Source organism: Juglans regia, chromosome 8 (assembly GCF_001411555.2).
Source record: "Juglans regia cultivar Chandler chromosome 8, Walnut 2.0, whole genome shotgun sequence".
Classification (NCBI taxonomy): Eukaryota; Viridiplantae; Streptophyta; class Magnoliopsida; order Fagales; family Juglandaceae; genus Juglans; species Juglans regia.
This window is the reverse complement of record NC_049908.1, coordinates 2,718,773-2,739,216: the sequence shown is the minus strand read 5'-3', so window position 1 is coordinate 2,739,216 and position 20,444 is coordinate 2,718,773. Positions and strand designations below refer to the sequence as shown.

Genomic DNA, 20,444 nt, shown 5'->3' with positions numbered 1-20,444 from the left:
GGATCTCGTAACCAGGCCTAAAAGGTATTTTAAGAGACCGAGTATAGTTACAAATAGACCACAAGCCCAGCTTGAAAAAGTCTCCTTAAGGGCTTCTTTCGATCATGCCTGTTTTTTCTAAAAATGCTACTGCTTTTGTATCTCCAACAGTTATTGGTCATCTTCGTTCTTTTCATATCTATACTACAAGTCGTTTTGGTATAACAGAATCAGGGGCAGGCCTAAGGCCTAAAGGCTGGGGGGAAATAGCCCGGCCCAAGCTGAGACGATTCTTGATGGACGGGGAAGCTTTGTCGATTAAACCCCACATGAACATTTGCTTCAAGATTGAAAGCCCGCCCAACGCATACAAAAATTCCCATACTTTTTTCGTGGGAGTAATACTGTTACTGGTGCATTTTTAAGTGATTTTTTAAAATCAGTAATCGCTATAGAAAATTAATTAAAATGATTTTAATATATAAATACAATATAATAATCTAATATATTACATTTTCCATTAATATAAAACAAACGATTGATTTATCAGAAAATATAAAATTCACAAAATAATATAGTTTGGAGATGATGCTCTGATATTGTGCCTTTATACTCGAATAGAAAACTACTTCAAATACTATCAACCTTATGAGTGAAAATAATAAATTATAATCAACAGCAATTTGAGTAGGAATGGGATAGAGATTGGAATAAATGGTACAACGACAAGCAACGGCTCTTGAATGCATTGCCAAGGCAGTAATGGATGAATCCCGCGTGTCTTGCTATTTGCTAACAGAGGGACTGAATCGCAGGTCCTTCGCCCATAACTCACGTGACCGTGGGGCACGTGCTCTCACGTTATGTAGCCAAATAAAAAAATTAAATAAAAAAGACAAACGTATCTAATCTATTACTCCGCCGGACGAAGCGTCCTGGTAAAAATAAGCTACACTAGATTCTCGCCACGTGGCATTGACTATCGTCTGGTTTAGTTTTTTGACACGAAGTAACGCACTCACATGGGTCGCTGACACCACCCCCTACCTTATCACGTGCGACTGTGCAAATTGGGCCCATTCGTGTAAAAAAAAATCATTCTTAAAATTTTATAGTATATAATAAAATAAAATAAACAAAAGATAATTAATAATAATACGGGGACCTCTAAAAAATTAAAAACCCCCACGCCAAGCAACGTCCCGGCCAGGTACCCTCTCTTTTACAGGCTTTCCTTTTAATTCAAGGAAAAAGCTGAAATTTTTGTTTCTGTTTTTTTTCTTCTGAAAAATAAAAGATAAATATTACCGTAGTAATAATTTAATAACACCTTATCCGTTTACGGAAGAAGACTCGTATTCGGATTGCTGCCATCAAAACTCCATTTGTTGCCCTTCTCGATGTCTGCCACGTGGTGACATGGTCAATATTCTCTTGCAAATTTGCATGATTCTGACCATTTAGCCTTTAAAAAAGTGAAGGTCAATAGGCATGAAAAACAGTTAGCATTTTTATATTAAGTTGACTTCAATTGAGATGACTTTTTTATGAAAGAAATAAAGAGAGTTATGTATAATTTATTTAAATTGAATTTAAAATATGTTTGAATGTTAATATAAATTTAGTATTTTTTATAAAAAATTAAAAAAAATTATAGATCTCACATATAAGAAGGTTTTTAGTTAGGATGAGTTTAATAATTTGAGAGTTGGGTGTTTAGATCTTAGACTCAACTTAAAGTTAGACTAAACTCAATCGAGTTTGAGAACCAAACACAATTGTCATAAGATTTCTATCGAAATATTCTATAGCATTTTTTTTTAATTTTTTAATTTAATAATTAAGTAAATATTTTTAAATGAATATATATTTTTTTATTCTTAAAAAATACATAAATAATTTGAAAAATGATGAAAGAAAAAATAAAAAAAAAAGAGTTTAAAGGTAAGTTTGGGAGGTGAGATGAGAATTTTGTGTTTTGTTTTGAAGTTTAAAGTATTAAGTTTTAATATTATTATTGTTTTGAAATTTGAAAAATGTGTATTGAGATTTAAAAAAATTGAATTGTTTATTATATTTTATATGAAAATTTGAAAAAAATATAATGATGAAATGAGATGAAATAAAAATTTTATATTTTGTTTGATGTCCCAAACCTGCCCTTAGTGTTCGGTAAAAGTTATTTCTATAGACGTAGCAACATCCTTTCTCAGGACAGTTGCGTGTGTGAGAGTTTGGAGCGGGTGTAGCACGAGGTTGGCTATCGAGGAGTTATAATTTTTTTTTTTAACTTTTTATGATTTGTTTTTATTATTTTTTTCATATCCTTATATATTAAAAAACAAGATCAATATTATTTAAAAAATAATTTCTTAATTACTAAACAAAAGAAATTTAAAAAACAATTCATCCGGATCCATTCTCAAGATGGATCGTGAGTTTAGAATTATTCTATTTGTTTTCAAAATTATGTTTCTAAATGTAATTACAATCTAATTAAATTGATAGCAGACTGGTTCGTACTCCGACGTGGCAACTTGGCAAGCGTATATAAAAAGTTAAAAAAAAAAAAAAAAAAAAAGGCGAATTAGTAGGTCCGAGGAAAAGGGGGCGGGGTGTGGGGGAACACGTGGTGGGTAGGATGCCCGATGCCGACCGGAATCTCTAGTTCTCTACAAGTGAGCTGTACTCATCGTGCTAGCAAATGGGGTTTTGCAAATAATAGTAAACAGAGGGCTTTCAAATATTATATTAAATTTAATATTAAGTAAATATCAGAAAGAAAAAGAAAAAGGAAAAATATCTTCTCAACATGACTAAAAAGGAGTCGAGATTTTTTATAATTTTTATAATCCAATTTATTCTTTATAAATAAAATATATATATATATATATAAAGATTAACATAGGATCCATATTTCGTATTAAAAACACTTAAAATCGTGGAATCCATTAATTAATTGTACCATCCTATTTGTAAACAAAAATAATATTGATGTTTCCGTAATTGCCCATATCAATGGCTGGTTTTGAAAGCAAAGTATAATGATCGTTAGGTGCGGTACGATACCTGCGCGATCATTGTAGTAAAGCTGGGTCAGCAGCCTCATGCACGTGCGTCGTGCGGTAGAGTTTTACGGTTCGGACAATACGATATTTAGAGACACATGCAAGCAAGCAAACAAACGAGAAACATTATTAACTGATTTGAACACTTCATCCGTTTTGATCGGTTCACAAGGAAACATTTCGGTTTTTTTAATTTCATCGTTCTTATCCTTACGGTTCTTCATAATTCCTTGCCATAAAGCATGCATTTACATTCCTGACCTTCAAAGCTTAAAAAAACAAAAAAAACAGCTGTCGCTTTTAGTAAAAAAAAGGAGGAATTCCCTTCTGTTCTGACTGACTGACCTGTCCTGTCCTGTCCACACGGTACGGAGCTGATTCTTGTTTATTTATCACTTAATTAATACTCCCCAAGCTATTAGCAGTTAATTACGTTTCTGACAAATCATAATGTGCCACGTCAGGTTGGTCTTGGGTTTCATTATTTCGGTTAGTAATTAGGGAAGAAGCTCATTTAAGGGTTTCGAACTTTCCATTAAATGCTGTGTTGCCATTGGCCATGAAAACACGGACCTATACTCCTACAAATTCAACGCCCCCACCAGTAATTTCGGTCTGTAAATATATTATTATTTTGAAAAACCAAATAAATATATTTAATTTGTATTTATAAATAAAATTTTCATAATTCATAATCAAACATAAAATATGTGTCTTAATGTAATTTCTATTTGAATTATATATCCTAATTTAATAAATTTATCACTTTTTTTTTTTTTTTTCCATTTTATGAAAGAAAATATTTTAGAACTTGCCTTCTATTTTTCTTATCAAAATCCATCCACCATTTTAACTGTCCGCCTGTTCCCTTCTAACGCAAATAAACGCTCTTTCTCTCTCTCTACAAAACTCTCAGTTTCTCGCGCACTCTCTCTGATCTACACACTCAGTACTGCTCGTTACTTTCTTCATCCGTATCCCTTGTTTTGTCCAGAGACCTATGGAGGCACCTGAGTTTTTCCATGGCGGGTTTTGCCCACAATACGTTTACGAGAAGACCGATAATAAAGCTACGGCCGCCGGAGACCATTTCATTGTGGAGGACCTCCTCGACTTTTCCAACGACGATGCAGTGGTTACCGACGGTACCTTCGACACTGCCGCTGGAAACTCCATCGATTCTTCTACTGTCACTGTCGTCGACAGCTGCAATTCCTCGTCGTTTTCTGGTGGTGACCAGAATTTTGTGGGCAGTTTTGGGTGCCGGAATTTCTCCGACGGTTATTTCTCCAGCGACCAGCTTTGTGTACCGGTAATATTCGCTAGCTAGCTGATCATTAAACAACAACATCATCAACCTTAATTTACTGCTTCCGTGAATTGTTAGCTTCCTTTTTTAAAGAAACAACAAAATAAAAAATAAAAATTGCTGTCTGGTTGCCGAGGAAAGCAAATGTTAAAAGATGTCACATTTCGAAAATTTACGCTTTCTTTAGTCGTATAACAGTTTGGCTGACAATTAAAGTTGAATCATGAATACTAGCTTCCAACTAGAACTGAACAAGCCCGTTCCTGTACATAATTCTCAGAGTATCTTTTCTTTTACCCAATTTTCTCTGAAACCGAACCCAGAGTTAAATCTTCTGCGCTTGATTATTTGCATTATGGAGCTTCTAAAACGGCTTCAGTACTCTCTTTATCAAAGAAGTAATTACTTCTTTCTTTTCATGTGTTGTGTTTTTTTTTTTCAAAAAGCTTGAGAAAAAAGGAAATAAAATCATTTTGGTATTTTTTTTTTTTTTTTTGTTAATTATGTTTACAGAATGACGATTTAGCTGAGCTCGAATGGCTTTCCAATTTCGCGGATGACTCGTTCTCCAGCGAGGACTTGCAGAAGCTCCAGTTAATATCCGGCATGAAAGCTAGGACCAACGAAGCGTCCGAGACAAGCCGAGAATTCCAACCCGAGCCCACCCAAAACAGCCCCATTTTTCACCACGAAATGTCGGTCCCAGCCAAGGCCCGGAGCAAGCGGTCCCGTGCAGCCCCATGCAACTGGACGTCCCGTCTCCTCGTACTCTCTCAAAACACAGCCTCGCCGGAGCCTGAAGTCAGGGTTCAGGCACCCGTTAATTCGGGCAAGACAACTATAAAGGACTCACCGAGGAAGGACTGCTCCGAAGGGGAAGCCAGCGACGGGCGGAGGTGCCTGCATTGCGCCACGGATAAGACGCCGCAGTGGCGGACAGGGCCCATGGGCCCGAAAACGCTTTGCAATGCGTGCGGTGTCCGGTATAAGTCCGGCCGGTTAGTGCCAGAGTACAGGCCGGCTTCGAGCCCAACATTTGTGCTGACGAAGCACTCGAATTCGCACCGAAAGGTGGTGGAGCTTCGGCGTCAGAAGGAGTTGGAGATGGCGCAACAGCAGCAAGAGCAGCACCAGCAATTCCTTCGTCATCAGCAGAACATGACGTTCGATGTAAACAACGGTGAAGATTACTTGATCAACCAACACGTAGGCCCCAGTTTCAGGCATCTGATCTAGAGGACATGGATATCTACAAGAGTTTAATTAGGATATCGAATTCTCGTATACGAGAATTTTGAGAGCTTAATTTTAGTACTGGACATGTACGTACGTACGTAACATCCATTAGAGAATTTCCTAGTTTTTTGCTAATTTCTCTAGCTAGGGTTACGTAATTTTCCTTTTTTGTTTATTTAATTCTTAGGCTGTCACGATGTTTTTCTTTTCTTAATTTAGTTATTTTACCTAACTTAAACAAATTCAAGATTTTGTGTAAAATTCAGGTACGTACTTGTTTTTGTTTAATTTACTTATTTTTCAAAATATATAACTCATGCATGGATTATAATTCATCATGTCTTTCAACGAATTTGGATATTTTAGATAATTGGTGATTTAATTACACATAATATTTTAAATAGGCATGCATGGGAATAGAATGTCCAATTAAAGAGGGGATATTATTGTTGGTAATTAGTACTTCAAATTAATTAAGTTCATCCAAGCGTACTAAGGGATATTGATTTTTCTTTTCTTTTCTTTTCCCATATGCCAAACACGCGCGTATATATGGAAATAAAGTAAAGGGAAAATAATATTCATTCTCATTATATTATTTGTTGACAGATCGAGGTACGTACGTATTTCTTGTAACGTACGTTCCGAAGCAGTATTTACACTTCGTTTTCTAGACAATATCAAATTAGTCTTAGGATTAAAACCCTAATATTAAAAACGCCGCATAATTAATAATAACCAGCTTGGAGTTTAATTTGCATGTAACAGAATATTTTTACTTTAATTTAGAATACCAAAATTAGCTGGAAAGAAGAAATATGATCTGTCCTCAAAATAGCCAGATGATAAGATGCATGCGCGCGGTAATTAATTTCTAACTTCATATATATTTAAACGCATGCATGCATATATATTATATGCGCTAGCTTGTATATATTAATTTATGATGTTTGGGTGAAAAGCATGTGGGGGCCTGAAAATTGAGGCATTGAGGTGCGTGAGCAGATATCATCATTAGGATTATATATATATATAATTAGATGCACATGAATTTCAGTGAAAACTGGCTGTAGCCGGTAAGAGAATCTTATATACGTGGTTTTTTTTAAAAAAAGTTAATAATACGAGAGTGACATAAAAATAAATTAATTTACTAATAATAAACTTCACTTATTTTTAAAAAAATTATAAGATATTTATATACTTCAAGACTACCTTAAAATTTAGAAAGTAAATAATATTGCAGATTGATTCGTCAGCATGCCGCAGATTTCCACAAAAGAATCTTGAAATCTACAAGCTAGCTAGGCATGCAGTTTGTTCATAAGATCCTCCTTTCTTCTTCTTCATCGTGTTCTTGAATCTGATCTTGAGATTTAACTGTTATATATATATATATATATATATATATATATGGATAGATATTCATGAAGTTGTTAGTTAGAGTTGAGAAATAGCAATTAATTATAAGTGCTAGCGATCCTAGGCAACAGTACTAATCCATGATAGGGTCTATTATTTAAGACTTGTGGATGCAATATCGTCTTCCTAGTTTATTCAATTATTGTCTAACCCACTATATATTATTATACTTATCATATTTTTTGTGTCTTGTTTGTAATAGTATGCACGTGCATAGGTCTTTCTAGGGGAGCGATAATCAATGGTCTACCTTTTAGCTAGCTTGGCTTTTACTTAATTACCATCTTCCTAGCTGATCTAGCTAGCTGTATTAATTAGTTTAATGTCAAGCCAAGTAATTAAGTACTTCATTTAGAGAATCCCAGTTTACCTTTTGAAATACAATAGATCCATAAGCTCTTCCAACATAATTCTTAATTTCATTGCCCTACGACGTACGTAATATATATGTAATGATTTGATAAATAAATGGCTAAGAATCAATTGTTTTTCAATATTAGTATTGTTAGAGAAATTATATTTGTATTCATAAAGTGTGCATGCATCACGCACGTATTTTAAAAAATATATATATACAATCTACATGAATAAATTATTTTTTTAATAATGGATCTTATTTTTTTAAAAAAAAGAGTATGTAATAATACTTACACAATGCATGACTATATCTAACAAGATTTATTAGACAAATCCGCTACCAATATGAAATATGAGGATAAAAAAGTAAAATCACATATTTTTAAGTGTGTGTGCAGGGTGTGAGGCTTCTGTGTAGTACAACTCCTGTTTTAAACATCATCAGTTCAATCCAAGAGTTGATCGCTGAAGTATTTATCTCGGACAAAAACAAATCAAGCTGGCCTCTCTTAAAAAAATGTGACATCAATTTTATTTGTATTTCCCATATCAGTAGTATTGCAGGCATGAATAAACCAATGGAGTGTGAAGGTATCGTGTAATTTATGCGCATAGAAGATGTGATATTCAGTTCTTACATGTGGGAATGGGGCGGGTGTGGAGATGCAGAGAGCATTCAACGAGTGGGTGAGGGTGAGAGATGTCGGCCTGAGCCCCACGTTAAGAGTGTTTTTACCTTGCAGGCATCTCCTGATCATCAAATGATTGAAAAATAAACGAGAAAATTATTTTTTACACTGTTCTGTCAATTATTTGATGCTACATCAGATGATGAAAAGATAATAGTTCAAGACAAGAAAAATAACATTTTTCTTTCTAACATATGTAATATCAGGGCCAGCAACACCAAGTACTTAAGAGCTCCCGACCACGATATAAATCTATAGTATGTTGTAGCCAAATCACCCTGAAAGGCGAAGAGCTTGGAGCTAAATGAAACTGGTGTAGAAATGGGCTAGGCCAAGAGCATGTTGGCAAGCTGGAGCCAATCTAAAGTATACTTGGTTTGAGTCAGAACCAAGCGATCAGGCGAGCGCGAGACCTCCATACCCAGGATATAATGAAGGACCTCGGTGACCTTCATCTAAAAGCATCATGACAGAGAATTAATCAGCGAGCGGATACCATCTACATTGCTTCCAGTAATGATTAAGTCATCGACATAAAAGAGAAGAAATAATGCCCGACGTAGAGGTGCGGACACAATGTTTGCGTTGGCCATGCTAAGAGAAAGCCATCTTGTAAGAGCTGTGAAGAAAACCGATGGAACCTGGAAGGGGGGGCCTGTTTCAGGCCATAAATTGCTCCGTGGAGTTTGCAGACATAAGGAGGACAAGCAGGACTTTACCCTCCTAGTTACCTTTCACCCTTTGACCTTCGTGTACATGCTTATATACAGAGGTACAACATGAGCATGCCTACGGTTTTGAAATCAACAAAGCCAATAAGTTGCACTTGATGCAAAGGTTTCAAAAAGAGAAATACGAATGAAAAAGTCCCCATATCAAGGAGTAAGAAAAGATCCAACATGAAGTTTTCAAGGATTCTAACAGCAAAAATGCCAGAGAATTGAAGAAATGCACCATTCCCATAATACAGAACAGTAACAAATTATTCCGAACAGATGTGTGAGAAAAGACAACCCGAGAAGAGTAGCATGACTCTAATCCATCCATCACTCTATCTTTAAAATTTAAGCTCTTATCGCGGCACACTGAGACTTAGTTCTGAAAAAAAAGAAACAATATATTAGCCAACCCAGCACTAGAAAATGAATACTAAAATAACAGGTTCATAAAGTCAAATGAATAATGCCCAAATGAACAAAGTATTGAAGAAAAGACACCACAAAATGAAATCGAAATTCGAAACTCGATGTAGAGAGAGATTAATAACCTATTTTGTGCAATCCATTTGGATGTTCTGCAATCGGTATACAACCATTACAACAAGCACGGTACTAACAATAGTTTTAAAACTAACAGTTCTTGGACAGTTTGATTAAATTCCAATGCGCCTACGAGTTCAGGAAAAGAAAAGAAGATTAAATTATACTTATGTGTTGCATGAAATCCAGAACAGAAACAAGGGGTTTCTTTTTATATATACATAATCACAGACCAATAAGTATGTATATACATAATGCGTGTATTTATACAAGTATGACACACATACACGCACACCTTCCTTGTGCATGGCATTTTGAATCGTTCCGGGAAATTGCGTTCTCGGTCAAGAAAATAATGAAATGTCCACCACTAGAACATTTGTGGTATCTTGAATTGGGTTTCTACTTTCTCACCATCATTTTCTCTCCTCAGTAAGTCAGTATTGAAACATACGGTTAGAGAAATTAATCACAAAAAAATATTAAACTGTGACATTTTCTAATTATAGACTATGTTAAAATTAAAAAAAAAAAAAAAAACAAATAACAAACAAGAGAAACATCAAAATCCAATATCAACAAAATCATAAGAGTAAGAAGTTGCTTACAGATACTAAATCTAAAACAGTGGAGAATATCAGACTCCTGGATTTGCACTGCAAAGCATACCCTGAGACAACGACCTCGAGCCGCTCGAATCAACGCCGAGGCACGACGTGAGCCGAGCCGAAGAGACCGCTGTGTGGAGAGGAAGCAGAGACTGAAGAGCACCCAATTGAGGAATCGACCTGAAACTCAAAATCTGCAGTTTGTTAGGGATTTCTCATAAAAAAAAATTAAAGAACCCGATCTGAATCCTTGAAAAAAGAAATAAGAAGGGTAAATTTTGGCAAAATGGACAAGGAGGAAGCATTTAAATGTCATTTGCCTTGGAGTCGAGAGCGAAGAGCGCGGCGTAGCTGTGTGATGAGACGTCGCGGATTTGGGTTTAAGGTTGGGTTTGGCGAATGTCGATTTGAGGAAAGAAAGAGTTGGTTGGGAAATAGATCTACAGCGAGAGGCCATTGGAGGAGACGAAGGATAAATATTAGGATTTTAGGGTTTGGAGAGAGAGGTAGAGAGAGAGGGCTTTAGCGAGGTTTTAGCATACCATGTGATTCTGATCACGATTCATGGCATCTTTTTTACTGTAGACTCGCAATCTAATTTTGTTGTTAACATTGAGTTAGTTACTTACTGCTAATCAGCATAGGTTAACCATTTAAATTAAATTTATGTAAAAATCTAAATACAAATTAATAAAATACGAGACTTCGGTCGTGTAACGTGTTTGATTAAACGTTAATTATGGATGAATGTAATGTGTAGCACCACTTTATATAAATACACTCATTTTAAAACATCTCTTATGCTATAAAAGTGGCTATTCGTAAATAAACATGAATGAACAATAGTTTTTGTTACTTTATTTTCCATTTATGCTCTTGTATAGCTAGTTATTATTATAATTTTGTTATTAGCTCTTATATTTTACTTTTCATTTGTGCCTTTCTGCGAGTAATCTTTATTATAATTTTATTTCTGGTTTTTATGTTATTTGATTTTTCTGTTCCTCTGATGCCCCTATTTGACTAAATATTATTACATTTTTATTCCTGATTGATGAACAATGTTTTTGCGACCACTATTTTTTTTTTTAAATTTTATCTCGTGTTTTCTCAAGAAATTCTCTTCCCTTTAGGGGTGTACAGAAATTGCATAAACTGGCAGAGAACTGATCAAATTGATTGTCGAAGAAAGGAAACGGTCGGCAGGCGGCAAGAATTGATGAAAACTGATATCGACCGATACAGCTCCGGTTTAAACACTTAGAAAACCGCTGAATTGGCTTATATATATATATTTTAAATATATATATATAATGGTGTCATTTCACTTATTTAAGTGAAACAGCGTCGTTTTATCCCTGGAAGTTAAAATAAAAACATATGGAACAACGTCATTCGAGCATTTCAAAATGGATTAATAAACCCCATGGCCCCTCTTCTTCTTCTTCTTCTTCTTCTTCCTCTCGTCTTCTCCTTCCTCAATACGCAGTTTCCTCATCTGCAACTTTCTTCTACTCTCTCGTGGTAGACGACGTGGCATCCCTCCTCCGTCACAGAGACGCCAACGGTAGACCGAAGAACCAAACTGTACCTCATCGATAGGGGTGTAACCGGTCCGGTCCGGTCCGGTTTTGGACAAAATCTAGGACCGAACCGGTATGTACCGGTTTTGTATTTTTCAAAACCGATTACGCCCCGATTACCCTCCTAAACCGGTACTTCCGGTTTTACCGGTTTCCGGTCCGGTCCGGTCCGGTTTTTCGGTTTTTTTTAAATGTAAAAAACATATAATAAAATGTTAATTCTTAGTATAAAATATTATTAAAAATTTAATATATATATTATGCTTAAAGCATATGATCAGTTAAATTTTTATCTTTAAGATTAAACTTTTATTTTATAAATTATAACAACATTATCTTATATATAATTATATTAATAACATATGATCAAATAAATTACAAATGTTCATATTTAAGATTAACATTTTATGTTATTATTTATAAATTATAATATAAAATTTTTTCATATATGATATATAATTATATATATTATATATAAAAATTTAACATATAATTATATATTATATATATAAATATTTTGTATAATATATAAATTAATTTTTATATTTTTTTTTCCAACCGGTCCGGTTCGGTCCGGTCCGGTTCCAAAAACTACGGAACCAGAACCGGACCGGAACCGGCCGGTTTTCATAAAATAGGAACCGGTTCCGGACCGGACCGGTTCAAAACCGGACCAACCGGTCCGGTTCGGTCCGGTCCGGTCCGGTTTTCCGGTTTAAATTTACACCCCTACTCATCGAGACCGATAATATCGATTTTCTCTCCCCCCAATCGACCGATTTCGATCGGTTCTAAGCTCTCATGGTAGACGTCGGTGTGGCGTCGTTTTGACATTAAAACCGCGCTGAACCTATAGATTTTTAGCCCTATTTCCCTTTTGTGTTTTTTCTTCATTTCACTGACTTATCTCTTTGTTTTCCAATTTTGTCCCTCATGCAGTGTCGCCTCTTTCACGGATTAGTTTGAAAGTTTTGTCTCTCTCTCATGCTAGAAAAATTTATTCACAATTCTTGGCTTTGGTTTGTTTTATATCAACCTAACCACCTCCATTTTTTTAATAATAACTTTTTTAGTAGAAATCTTGGCAACGTCATTGTACACAAGTTGTATACAAGAGAATCAACTCTCAAATTAATGAAACGACACTTAAACCAGATAGCCAATTAGCCCAAAAAAACCTAAAATTCTATCTAAGTAAAAATTTGTAGAACAAATAAGAGGGTGGGGAGATCTGAGAGATCAACAGCAGAAACCATGTCAGTGGGCTATAATCGTAGGCATCTTACGTCATTTTTGTTAAGAGTACACATTGTTTTGTGTGATTTTCAGATAGGACAGAAGAATATGTCATTCATTTGATTTTCAGATGGACTAGAAAACACCATTAAAGACTAATAAACTAATAGAAAAATGTAGACTTTCTCATAAATGATGGAAAAATGCAAACTTTTCTAACTTCTCATTTTTTGTGTTCGGTTCGAAACACCTCTTCCCAAACATCCAACCCAAGACGCTCAATTTTCTTGGAGATTTTCTCACATAGCCTATATATCTAAAAACATAGAGAGAGAGAGAGAGAGAATAAAATAGATGAAATTTTGTGGAGAAAAAAGTGGAAGAATAGATAAAGGAAAATGTTTACTCCAGATTCTTGCGAAGTCGTCGACGATGGTGGAGAATATGATGAGCTATCGTGGTGGGGAGAGAGAGAGAGAGAGAGAGAGAGAGAGAGAGAGAACTTAAGCTTGAAGACATACATGGCGGCGACTCACAAAGGGAAGAGCGACTTTTAGTGTGGGAGCCTGGGAGGGGAAGAAGGGGAAGGAGAGAGAAAGGGAAAGTAGAGAGAGATAGAGAAAAAAAAAACTAGTTTGCAACTATTCACGTGTTCTCTCTTCGAGCTATGAAGTAAGAGAAATGTTCGGAGTACCCATTTTGGATCTGAGCATTTCTACCGATTAATTTTTTTTTTTTTGTTATTTTTTTAATAATGATTAAGTAAGTATTTTTTTAATGATGTTGTAATTTTAAAAAAAAATGTATAAAAAAATTATGAAAAAAGAAAAGTTCATTTGGTCTTATCGATCAGATGTCTTGTGCTACACGACTCATGAAGTAATGATCAAAGTTTCGAAGGATACATCGAAAGTAAACAGTTTTATAAACACCACATCTCTTTTAATTTTATTTCCTTTTTCTCATAACAAATATATGCGATGTATAGATAATGAATAAAACAACTCTTAAAAAAATGTTTAAGAATATAAAAAAAATATGAAAAAGAAAAGTTCATTTGGCCTTATCGATGAGATGTCTCGTGCTACACGACTCATGGAATAATGATCACAGTTATGAAGGATACATCAAAAGTTAACAGTTTTATAAACACCACATCTCTTTTAATTTTGTTTCCTTCTTCTCATAACAAATATATGTAATGTATAGATAATGAAAAAAACAACTCTAAAAAAATTTATAAAAGAAATTATGAAAAAGAAAAGTTCATTTGGCCTTATCGATGAGATGTCTCATGCTACATGACTCATGAAGTACTGATCAAATTTTCGAATGATACATTGAAAGTTAATAGTTTTATAAACACATTATCTCTTTTAATTTTGTTTCATTTTTCTCGTAACAAATATATGTATTGTATAGATAATGAATAAAACAACTCAATTAGTTCAACAATAATAAAATAAAATAAAATCATTTAAACAAAATAAACTTTTAAACTATATTATTTTTCGGGTTCTAAAATTTAAAGAGTCATACTTCAAAAATATGATTGGTTCATTAACACTACAAATATCCCATTTAGTTTGGACTTTTCAAATATTTGGAATATTTTCAAACACTTGGCTTAATTTAAAAATCATCCGCTAGATTTAAATTAAGTAATATTCCTATTATGCCACGTTACTCTTAATAGAAAATTACTTTATTATATGCCACGTCATCAATTTTACAAGGTGTTACGAGTATAATTTTCCAAAGTTTGGTAAAAATCTATCCCCAAGGAAACTAAGGAAAATATTTCTCAACTGGCCACTGCTAGAAACATGTTCTTCACCACCTTGATCGTGTCCTAATAGAACAATAATGAAGAAAATTCTCTCCTATCAGAAACGATGAAATAATTGCTACCCAGCAAATAAACACAGTAACCTATAAGTCTCGGTCAAATAGGCCTTGTTAGTTGCTGCTTCAACAATGTCATAGCAAGGGCAGTTTTCCTGTCACCGAATCCACTGATACTTTCGATCCTGCTCCAAAAAAAGGAATGAGAATATACACAATTAGAAGGCATTTTTGGTTCGTGACAAAGGGACTTTAATAATTTAGCAGAAGAGCAATCCTGGGGTGTTTCCAAAGAGTTGAAAGAAAAGCAAGCAAGATAAGGTACTTTAGCAGCAAAGAGAAAAGCATACCAGGTCCAACTGCGAGAACAGTCTTGGATCCAGCCATAACCTGAGTAAAATATGTCATTCAACTTAAGTTGGGGCCCAGAATGCGTGCTTAAATCCATTTCAGATACAGAGTTGCAGTAGTTTAATAAAAATACTGAATTCAAGAATATAGCTTCAACATTTTCCATAGCATTATGTAATTTCACATAGTAAAGCTATAACATTTATTGTGGTTCTTAGGGAGCTCAGGTCTGCTACTTCTTCGCAATTAGAAAAAGCAACCTGTAAGTTGAAGTTGTGAGGCCAATCCCAGTGATTAAGTGCTTAATGCAGACTCAATGAAGCCTTTGAATTTCCTAAGGAACTCCAGTCATAAAATAAAGTTCTACACATGAAGCTACACCTCCTCATAAGGTTCCCCATGTCTAAGAAGCTGATATTCTTTGAAATTATTACACAATGTCATGACTAGTTGTTGTTTTCATTCAAGTTACTTCAAGGTGATGCTATCAATTCTCGCCATAAATAACCAACCATACCTGTGTTCGTCCAGCATCAGCAACTACAAAAGTTGGAAGGCCAATGCTCTCAGCTGCATCCTTCAGCTTATTCCTGATAACAAGTGTAAGCTTAGCTAAAGAAATCAGCAATCAAGAAGAGATTTGTCTTGTCCATGCTAATAAAAAAATGAGAAACTGATGATTCAAACAAAAGACATGTTGCTATATTTAAGGGAAGACAATTGTTTACAACGAAATAAGCTGCTCACATTTCTTGTTGATTCTTGCATGTGACAACTATTTTAGGTTGACCACATTGTTCCCATTCTCTCAAAAGGGACCGGTGACTGCAATCGAAAAAGGACAACGTAAATTTGAATTGTAGCATTTTTTTTATAAGTAAATAAATGAGAGCTTGTCCAAGTACACTTCTTTTCTTAATGCATAACCATATAGCTAATAAGAGGATACAGAAATTGTAGTCTTGGCATACATACTTGTATTCATGACCAGAAACCTGAAAATTATGTGCAAGGTTTCCACGAGTTGAAAGGTACTAATTCTTCTTATATGTCCCAAGTTACACTGTTTTTTACATCTTCTAAACAATTCTACAAAGCAACTAAATTTTATATCAGGCATATTGCTAAATAGGGTGAAAGACAAAATATATATAACAGTTGTCGGTAGAAATTCACTTTTCAAGGTTGAAAAATGTTGAATAGCAGAAAGGACGAAAGCATGAAGTGTAAAAATTTCAGGCACATGAAAAAATACTCTGAGGAACGAGATTGCAGGTTCCTCCGCACAAGGAGGAGACTTATAATCTGGCACAAGGATACCTTTGCATTAGTTCTGCATACATGCCAGTGGCAGCATCTGATCATGTGTAAAAGAAATATTCAGTCATTGATTTAACAAAATATATCCAGGGTTTTGAGTAAAGAAAAGAGGAGATGTCCTGGAGCAGTGAAAATTTGAAAATGAGAACGTAACTAATAGGAACTTAGGTATCTTACGAGCACATTGAGATGCAATCTTTCCTGATTTCATCTTCAGATCTTGTCTAACTACAAGAACCTGACACGAGCAGATCACAACTTGAATTCAGAGAAATTCTTCAAGAACTAGAAACTATGTCCGTTTCTCAGAAATTCAAACAAATTTAAGGGAAATTACAACCTATACACATAATTTGCATCTTCTTACTAGATCAAGTCAAGGAAACCAAATAAGTCCCCTTTGTTTCCGCTATGTTTCAATATCTACAATGATGAGTAAACGTGACTGGACACTTAAATTAATATGTGAATGCTAACAAGTCCCACAGAAACTGATACAATTAAACAAAATACTTTGTCAAGTTCCACATTTTTAACGACCAGAAACATCAGCACCTGCCACCTTTTATCCTCCGAATGGTAATAAACCATCTTAAAAAGCCACTACCGTAACAAATAAAATATAGCAATAGGATAAGCGATAACGTAGCAGCCAACTTGATCAACAAATGAACTAAACGATAATGATGTTTAAACGTTAAAATATTATTTTCTGATTTCCTTTTCATGTATATTCTACAAGTCTCATCTGCATACACACACACTGGTGTACGTTGATTCAATATATCCAAGAAATATTTTTCTACCATTTCATATTTTTTCATCCAGAATAACAAAGTTATAATCATCATATTTGTACGACAGTGAAGTTACAAATAAAATAAGAAACCACCGGTAATGAGAACCAAAGCACCTAAGGACAAACCAGTTTGAGCTCTTGGTCACCATTATTTGAGACCGCATATTTCTGTTGGAGATTTCCTGGAGAGAAATTTTTCTTCTTTACATGATTCTTGGAGGGTTTGGATAGATCCAGCAACAACCCAAATATAAAACCAATGACAAGGCCTGGGATGAAGTTCTCCGGCTTGAAGCTTAATGCTAACCATTCTCTTTCTTGCTTCGGTTGCTGCTTCAATTGGTAGCGCGAAAAATAAATTAATGTTTATCATATGTTTTGTGCCCGGGACAATGTAGAAAAAAATTAAACTTGAAATTTGACATGTTAGAAATTATGCTATTTTGGGTCCCGATAATCAACAAAGAAACTGGACTGAAAGGGGAGATTATAATACTAAATAAGGATTATTTCAGATGAAATCTCATGATATCTGAAACCAAAGCAAAGCAAGAGAAGACAAGAGCTTCAGAATTAAGTCGTATTTCTCGGAAACCAAACAGAAGTAAGCGAGGAAATACGACAAAAAATAAAGAAACAGAAGAGATAAGGGGAGCTGAATACCTTCTTGGGAGAGTGGGAAGGGATTCGAGATGACCCCAGCATGTTTCTGGGCGACTTTAGATCGAAGAGAGTCTCCGAACTGTGAGGGGGCAGACCCGAGAGAGCAGCGATGTCCGGCGTTAAGTGGCCTCTGGAACTGTTTATGCTAGAGAGACCGACGAACTTGGAAACGCTGTCGTTGCCGTAGGACTTGTAGTTTCATTTTTGGATATGGAGGAAAACTACGTCGTCTCGGGGATAGTAGACGTTCTGCCTTTTTTGGCGGCTTTTGACCGCACGATTAGAAATAACGGGACGGACACGTGCCACGTATTGTCTCCATACCGGAAGAGGCGACAGTAGAAAGGGAGGTTGATGACGTTGATCCCTGCCAAAGGAACCTACTCTCCAACCCGAGTGGCTCCCCTTGCGAGCCATCACTGTGTGACGGCCCGATTCGGCCCACAAGAGGTGGCCCACGATGGTGGGTGACCTAGCCTGGTCTTTGTGATAGTGGTCTAATACATGAAATGACTTTTTATGTCATTCTATTATTATTAATAATTTATTATGACTTATTAAAAAATAAAATAATACACATATAAATATTTTTACAACGTTATTTTAAATAAATAATATTTTTATAAAATAATTTATAAAAGTAATATCATTTTACAAAAATACTCTCAAATTGATAGTCCTATGCAATACATTTAGACAGAATGATTAGATTTAAGAAGTAAATTGATTGATAAAATTGAGAATCTAGAGAGAGATTTGTAAGACATTTAAAATCTATAGATTATTTTACTATTTAACTCTATATATATAGACCATAGTGCAAAACTAGTGATAATTTGATTGAATCAAGGATGATTTAATTTCCTATGAATCTTTGTCATTTCCACCTCCCCATAGTACTGCAAATTTGCAGGATGTCAAAATTTGTCCAATCCTTCCAAATGGAATACCGTACTGTTTAGATACAGAAACGGTTTTATCTCATCATTACAATTTTATCAAATTTTCACATAAAATATAAAAAATAATTTAACTTTTTCAAATCTTAAAATAATAATAATATTAAAAAATAATATTCTAACAATATTTTTTTCAACTTCCAACTTTATTCTAAAACTATTTCATCTCATCTCTCACTATCCAAATGAGACCTAACTCACATACACATTTAGGTGTAAATACGCATGCACAACCTGCCCAATATTAGTTTTGTTTTCTTTGTCAATTGGGTAGTAATTAATCTATCACAAAAAATAAATAATAAAGCTAAAGCATGTGTCAATTTAGGCACAACTTGTTTATAAATCAGGGACAGTAATCGGTTGCTCCTGTCCAACGGCTTAACAAAAAGGAGATGATGTCTCCCTCTCCCATGCATGCTTTTAAATTATTATACCAATGCCCAAAACGTGCCTTATGGTCTACGGCCATTACTATTCACCAAGTCGAGGTTTGGAATTCTCCAAACATGATGATACTATAATACCACACCCTCCCGCTATCCCTCACGTGTCCTTCAAAACCACACCAAGAATCTTATTGATCTACAAAGTCCTTCCTCCTTCCTTCCCACCTACAAATGTGATATTCTAAATATTAAGAGCATTTCAACTACAAACCTTTCCAATGGAGTCGGTTGCCTCCAATTCACCATCACCAGACAACCACCGGCCTCCCTTGCGATTCAGACCTATCCAACCTATAGCAGATCGGATAGTGAGAGCCCTTCGACACCACCTCCGCCTCCTCCACCGCTCAGACCAATCCAAGTTTTATGTCTTGGGTGCCACCGGAAATGTGTATATTGTGATGTTGTCTACTACCCCTTCATGCACGTGCCCTGACCGCACATCTCCATGCAAACACATCTTGTTCGTCTTCATTCGAGTATTGGGTGTTTCTCTAGACGATGCTTGTCTTCGTAGGAAGACTCTTCGGCCATTCCAACTCAATCGTCTACTTGGTGCGCCTATATTACCCGAAGCACTTGCAGGAGCTAGGGTTCGCGAGAGATTCCATCAACTATTCTTTCAATCTAGGCAGGGCTCTTCGCAACCGATTGTTGAGATAGAAGATGGTACTACTTGCCCAATTTGCCTGGACGAGATGGGAAAATGTGAGAACGTGGTGACATGTGGTACTTGTCAGAATCCGATACATGAAGAATGCTTATTGAGATGGAAGAGGAGTAGGGGAAGAAGGTCTGCTACTTGCGTGATATGTCGGGCAAGGTGGAGAGATAGGGCAGATCAGGAAAAGTACTTGAACTTGGCTGCTTATGCAAGCCAGGACGATCCACCAACTGCTGAGGGCAGTGGAGGCTGTGGTGGTTAATTAAGTTTAATTGTTTGATTCACCTGAAACAGAGGCAAATTAATTAGTTAATTGAATGTCTATTGCATTGTTAATCAGCATATTGTATAATCCTAGGAACAGGATGTAATTTTTAAAATATAATTTGCATTAATGATATTATTTTAAAATATAACTTGGTAGACTAAAAAAATTTACAACCAACACAGCCAACATTGTTCGGAATACCATGTGAATTCTAATCCGTTGGTCGTTATCTTCCACGAGATATGCCAAGGGGATGCCGATTCTCGAAATCAATGCTCTAACCTCTGTAGCTCTAGACCTAGACATATCTCGTTATGTGGAAGAAGCCGGAATTAACAAAAGTACGATCCCACTTCATATTATAATCTTTTGGACAAGTG

General features: G+C 35.3%; 4 protein-coding genes across 5 annotated transcripts; 2 read left to right on the top strand and 2 right to left on the bottom strand.

The window, feature by feature from the left end:
• Positions 1-3,876: 3,876 nt before the first annotated feature.
• On the top strand, positions 3,877-5,898 carry LOC108979511 (GATA transcription factor 9). The gene is made up of 2 exons (XM_018950203.2): positions 3,877-4,359; positions 4,870-5,898. The coding sequence occupies exons 1-2, from the start codon at positions 4,048-4,050 to the stop codon at positions 5,590-5,592; spliced, it is 1,035 nt and encodes a 344-aa protein (XP_018805748.1). The 5' UTR covers positions 3,877-4,047; the 3' UTR covers positions 5,593-5,898.
• Positions 5,899-8,144: 2,246 nt separating this feature from the next.
• On the bottom strand, positions 8,145-10,504 carry LOC108979508 (protein NONRESPONDING TO OXYLIPINS 2, mitochondrial-like). Its single transcript, XM_035692962.1, has 3 exons — positions 10,248-10,504; positions 9,928-10,107; positions 8,145-9,158 (listed from the first exon to the last, which is right to left on the bottom strand). Exons 1-2 carry the CDS (start codon positions 10,382-10,384, stop codon positions 9,957-9,959), a joined length of 288 nt encoding a protein of 95 aa, XP_035548855.1. The 5' UTR covers positions 10,385-10,504; the 3' UTR covers positions 8,145-9,158; positions 9,928-9,956.
• A 3,925-nt stretch (positions 10,505-14,429) lies between these two features.
• LOC108979507 (peptidyl-tRNA hydrolase 2, mitochondrial) lies at positions 14,430-17,946 on the bottom strand. Of its 2 annotated transcripts, none has more exons than XM_018950196.2 (8): positions 17,725-17,946; positions 17,188-17,394; positions 16,440-16,500; positions 16,263-16,299; positions 15,690-15,767; positions 15,460-15,532; positions 14,942-14,981; positions 14,430-14,776 (listed from the first exon to the last, which is right to left on the bottom strand). In XM_018950196.2, exons 1-8 carry the CDS (start codon positions 17,764-17,766, stop codon positions 14,727-14,729), a joined length of 588 nt encoding a protein of 195 aa, XP_018805741.1. In that variant the 5' UTR covers positions 17,767-17,946; the 3' UTR covers positions 14,430-14,726. The 2 variants fall into 2 exon arrangements, with proteins under 2 accessions (XP_018805741.1, XP_018805742.1); XM_018950197.2 differs by having other exon boundaries at positions 17,188-17,391; positions 17,725-17,943.
• A 974-nt stretch (positions 17,947-18,920) lies between these two features.
• On the top strand, positions 18,921-20,438 carry LOC108979514. The gene has a single exon (XM_018950206.2). It carries the CDS (start codon positions 19,351-19,353, stop codon positions 20,056-20,058), a length of 708 nt encoding a protein of 235 aa, XP_018805751.1. The 5' UTR covers positions 18,921-19,350; the 3' UTR covers positions 20,059-20,438.
• The last annotated feature ends 6 nt before the right edge of the window (positions 20,439-20,444 follow it).

Coding starts and splice junctions, on each gene's coding strand:
- LOC108979511 (XM_018950203.2), top strand. CDS start 4,048: ATGGAGGCACCTGAGTTTTTCCATGGCGGGTTTTGCCCACAATACGTT. Junction 4,360..4,869: donor GCGACCAGCTTTGTGTACCG/GTAATATTCGCT, acceptor TTATGTTTACAG/AATGACGATTTAGCTGAGCT.
- LOC108979508 (XM_035692962.1), bottom strand. CDS start 10,384: ATGGCCTCTCGCTGTAGATCTATTTCCCAACCAACTCTTTCTTTCCTC. Junction 10,108..10,247: donor TCTTCGCTCTCGACTCCAAG/GCAAATGACATT, acceptor TTTGAGTTTCAG/GTCGATTCCTCAATTGGGTG.
- LOC108979507 (XM_018950196.2), bottom strand. CDS start 17,766: ATGCTGGGGTCATCTCGAATCCCTTCCCACTCTCCCAAGAAG. Junction 16,501..17,187: donor GTGACCAAGAGCTCAAACTG/GTTTGTCCTTAG, acceptor TGCTCGTGTCAG/GTTCTTGTAGTTAGACAAGA. Junction 14,982..15,459: donor CTGATGCTGGACGAACACAG/GTATGGTTGGTT, acceptor TATTTTACTCAG/GTTATGGCTGGATCCAAGAC.
- LOC108979514 (XM_018950206.2), top strand. CDS start 19,351: ATGGAGTCGGTTGCCTCCAATTCACCATCACCAGACAACCACCGGCCT.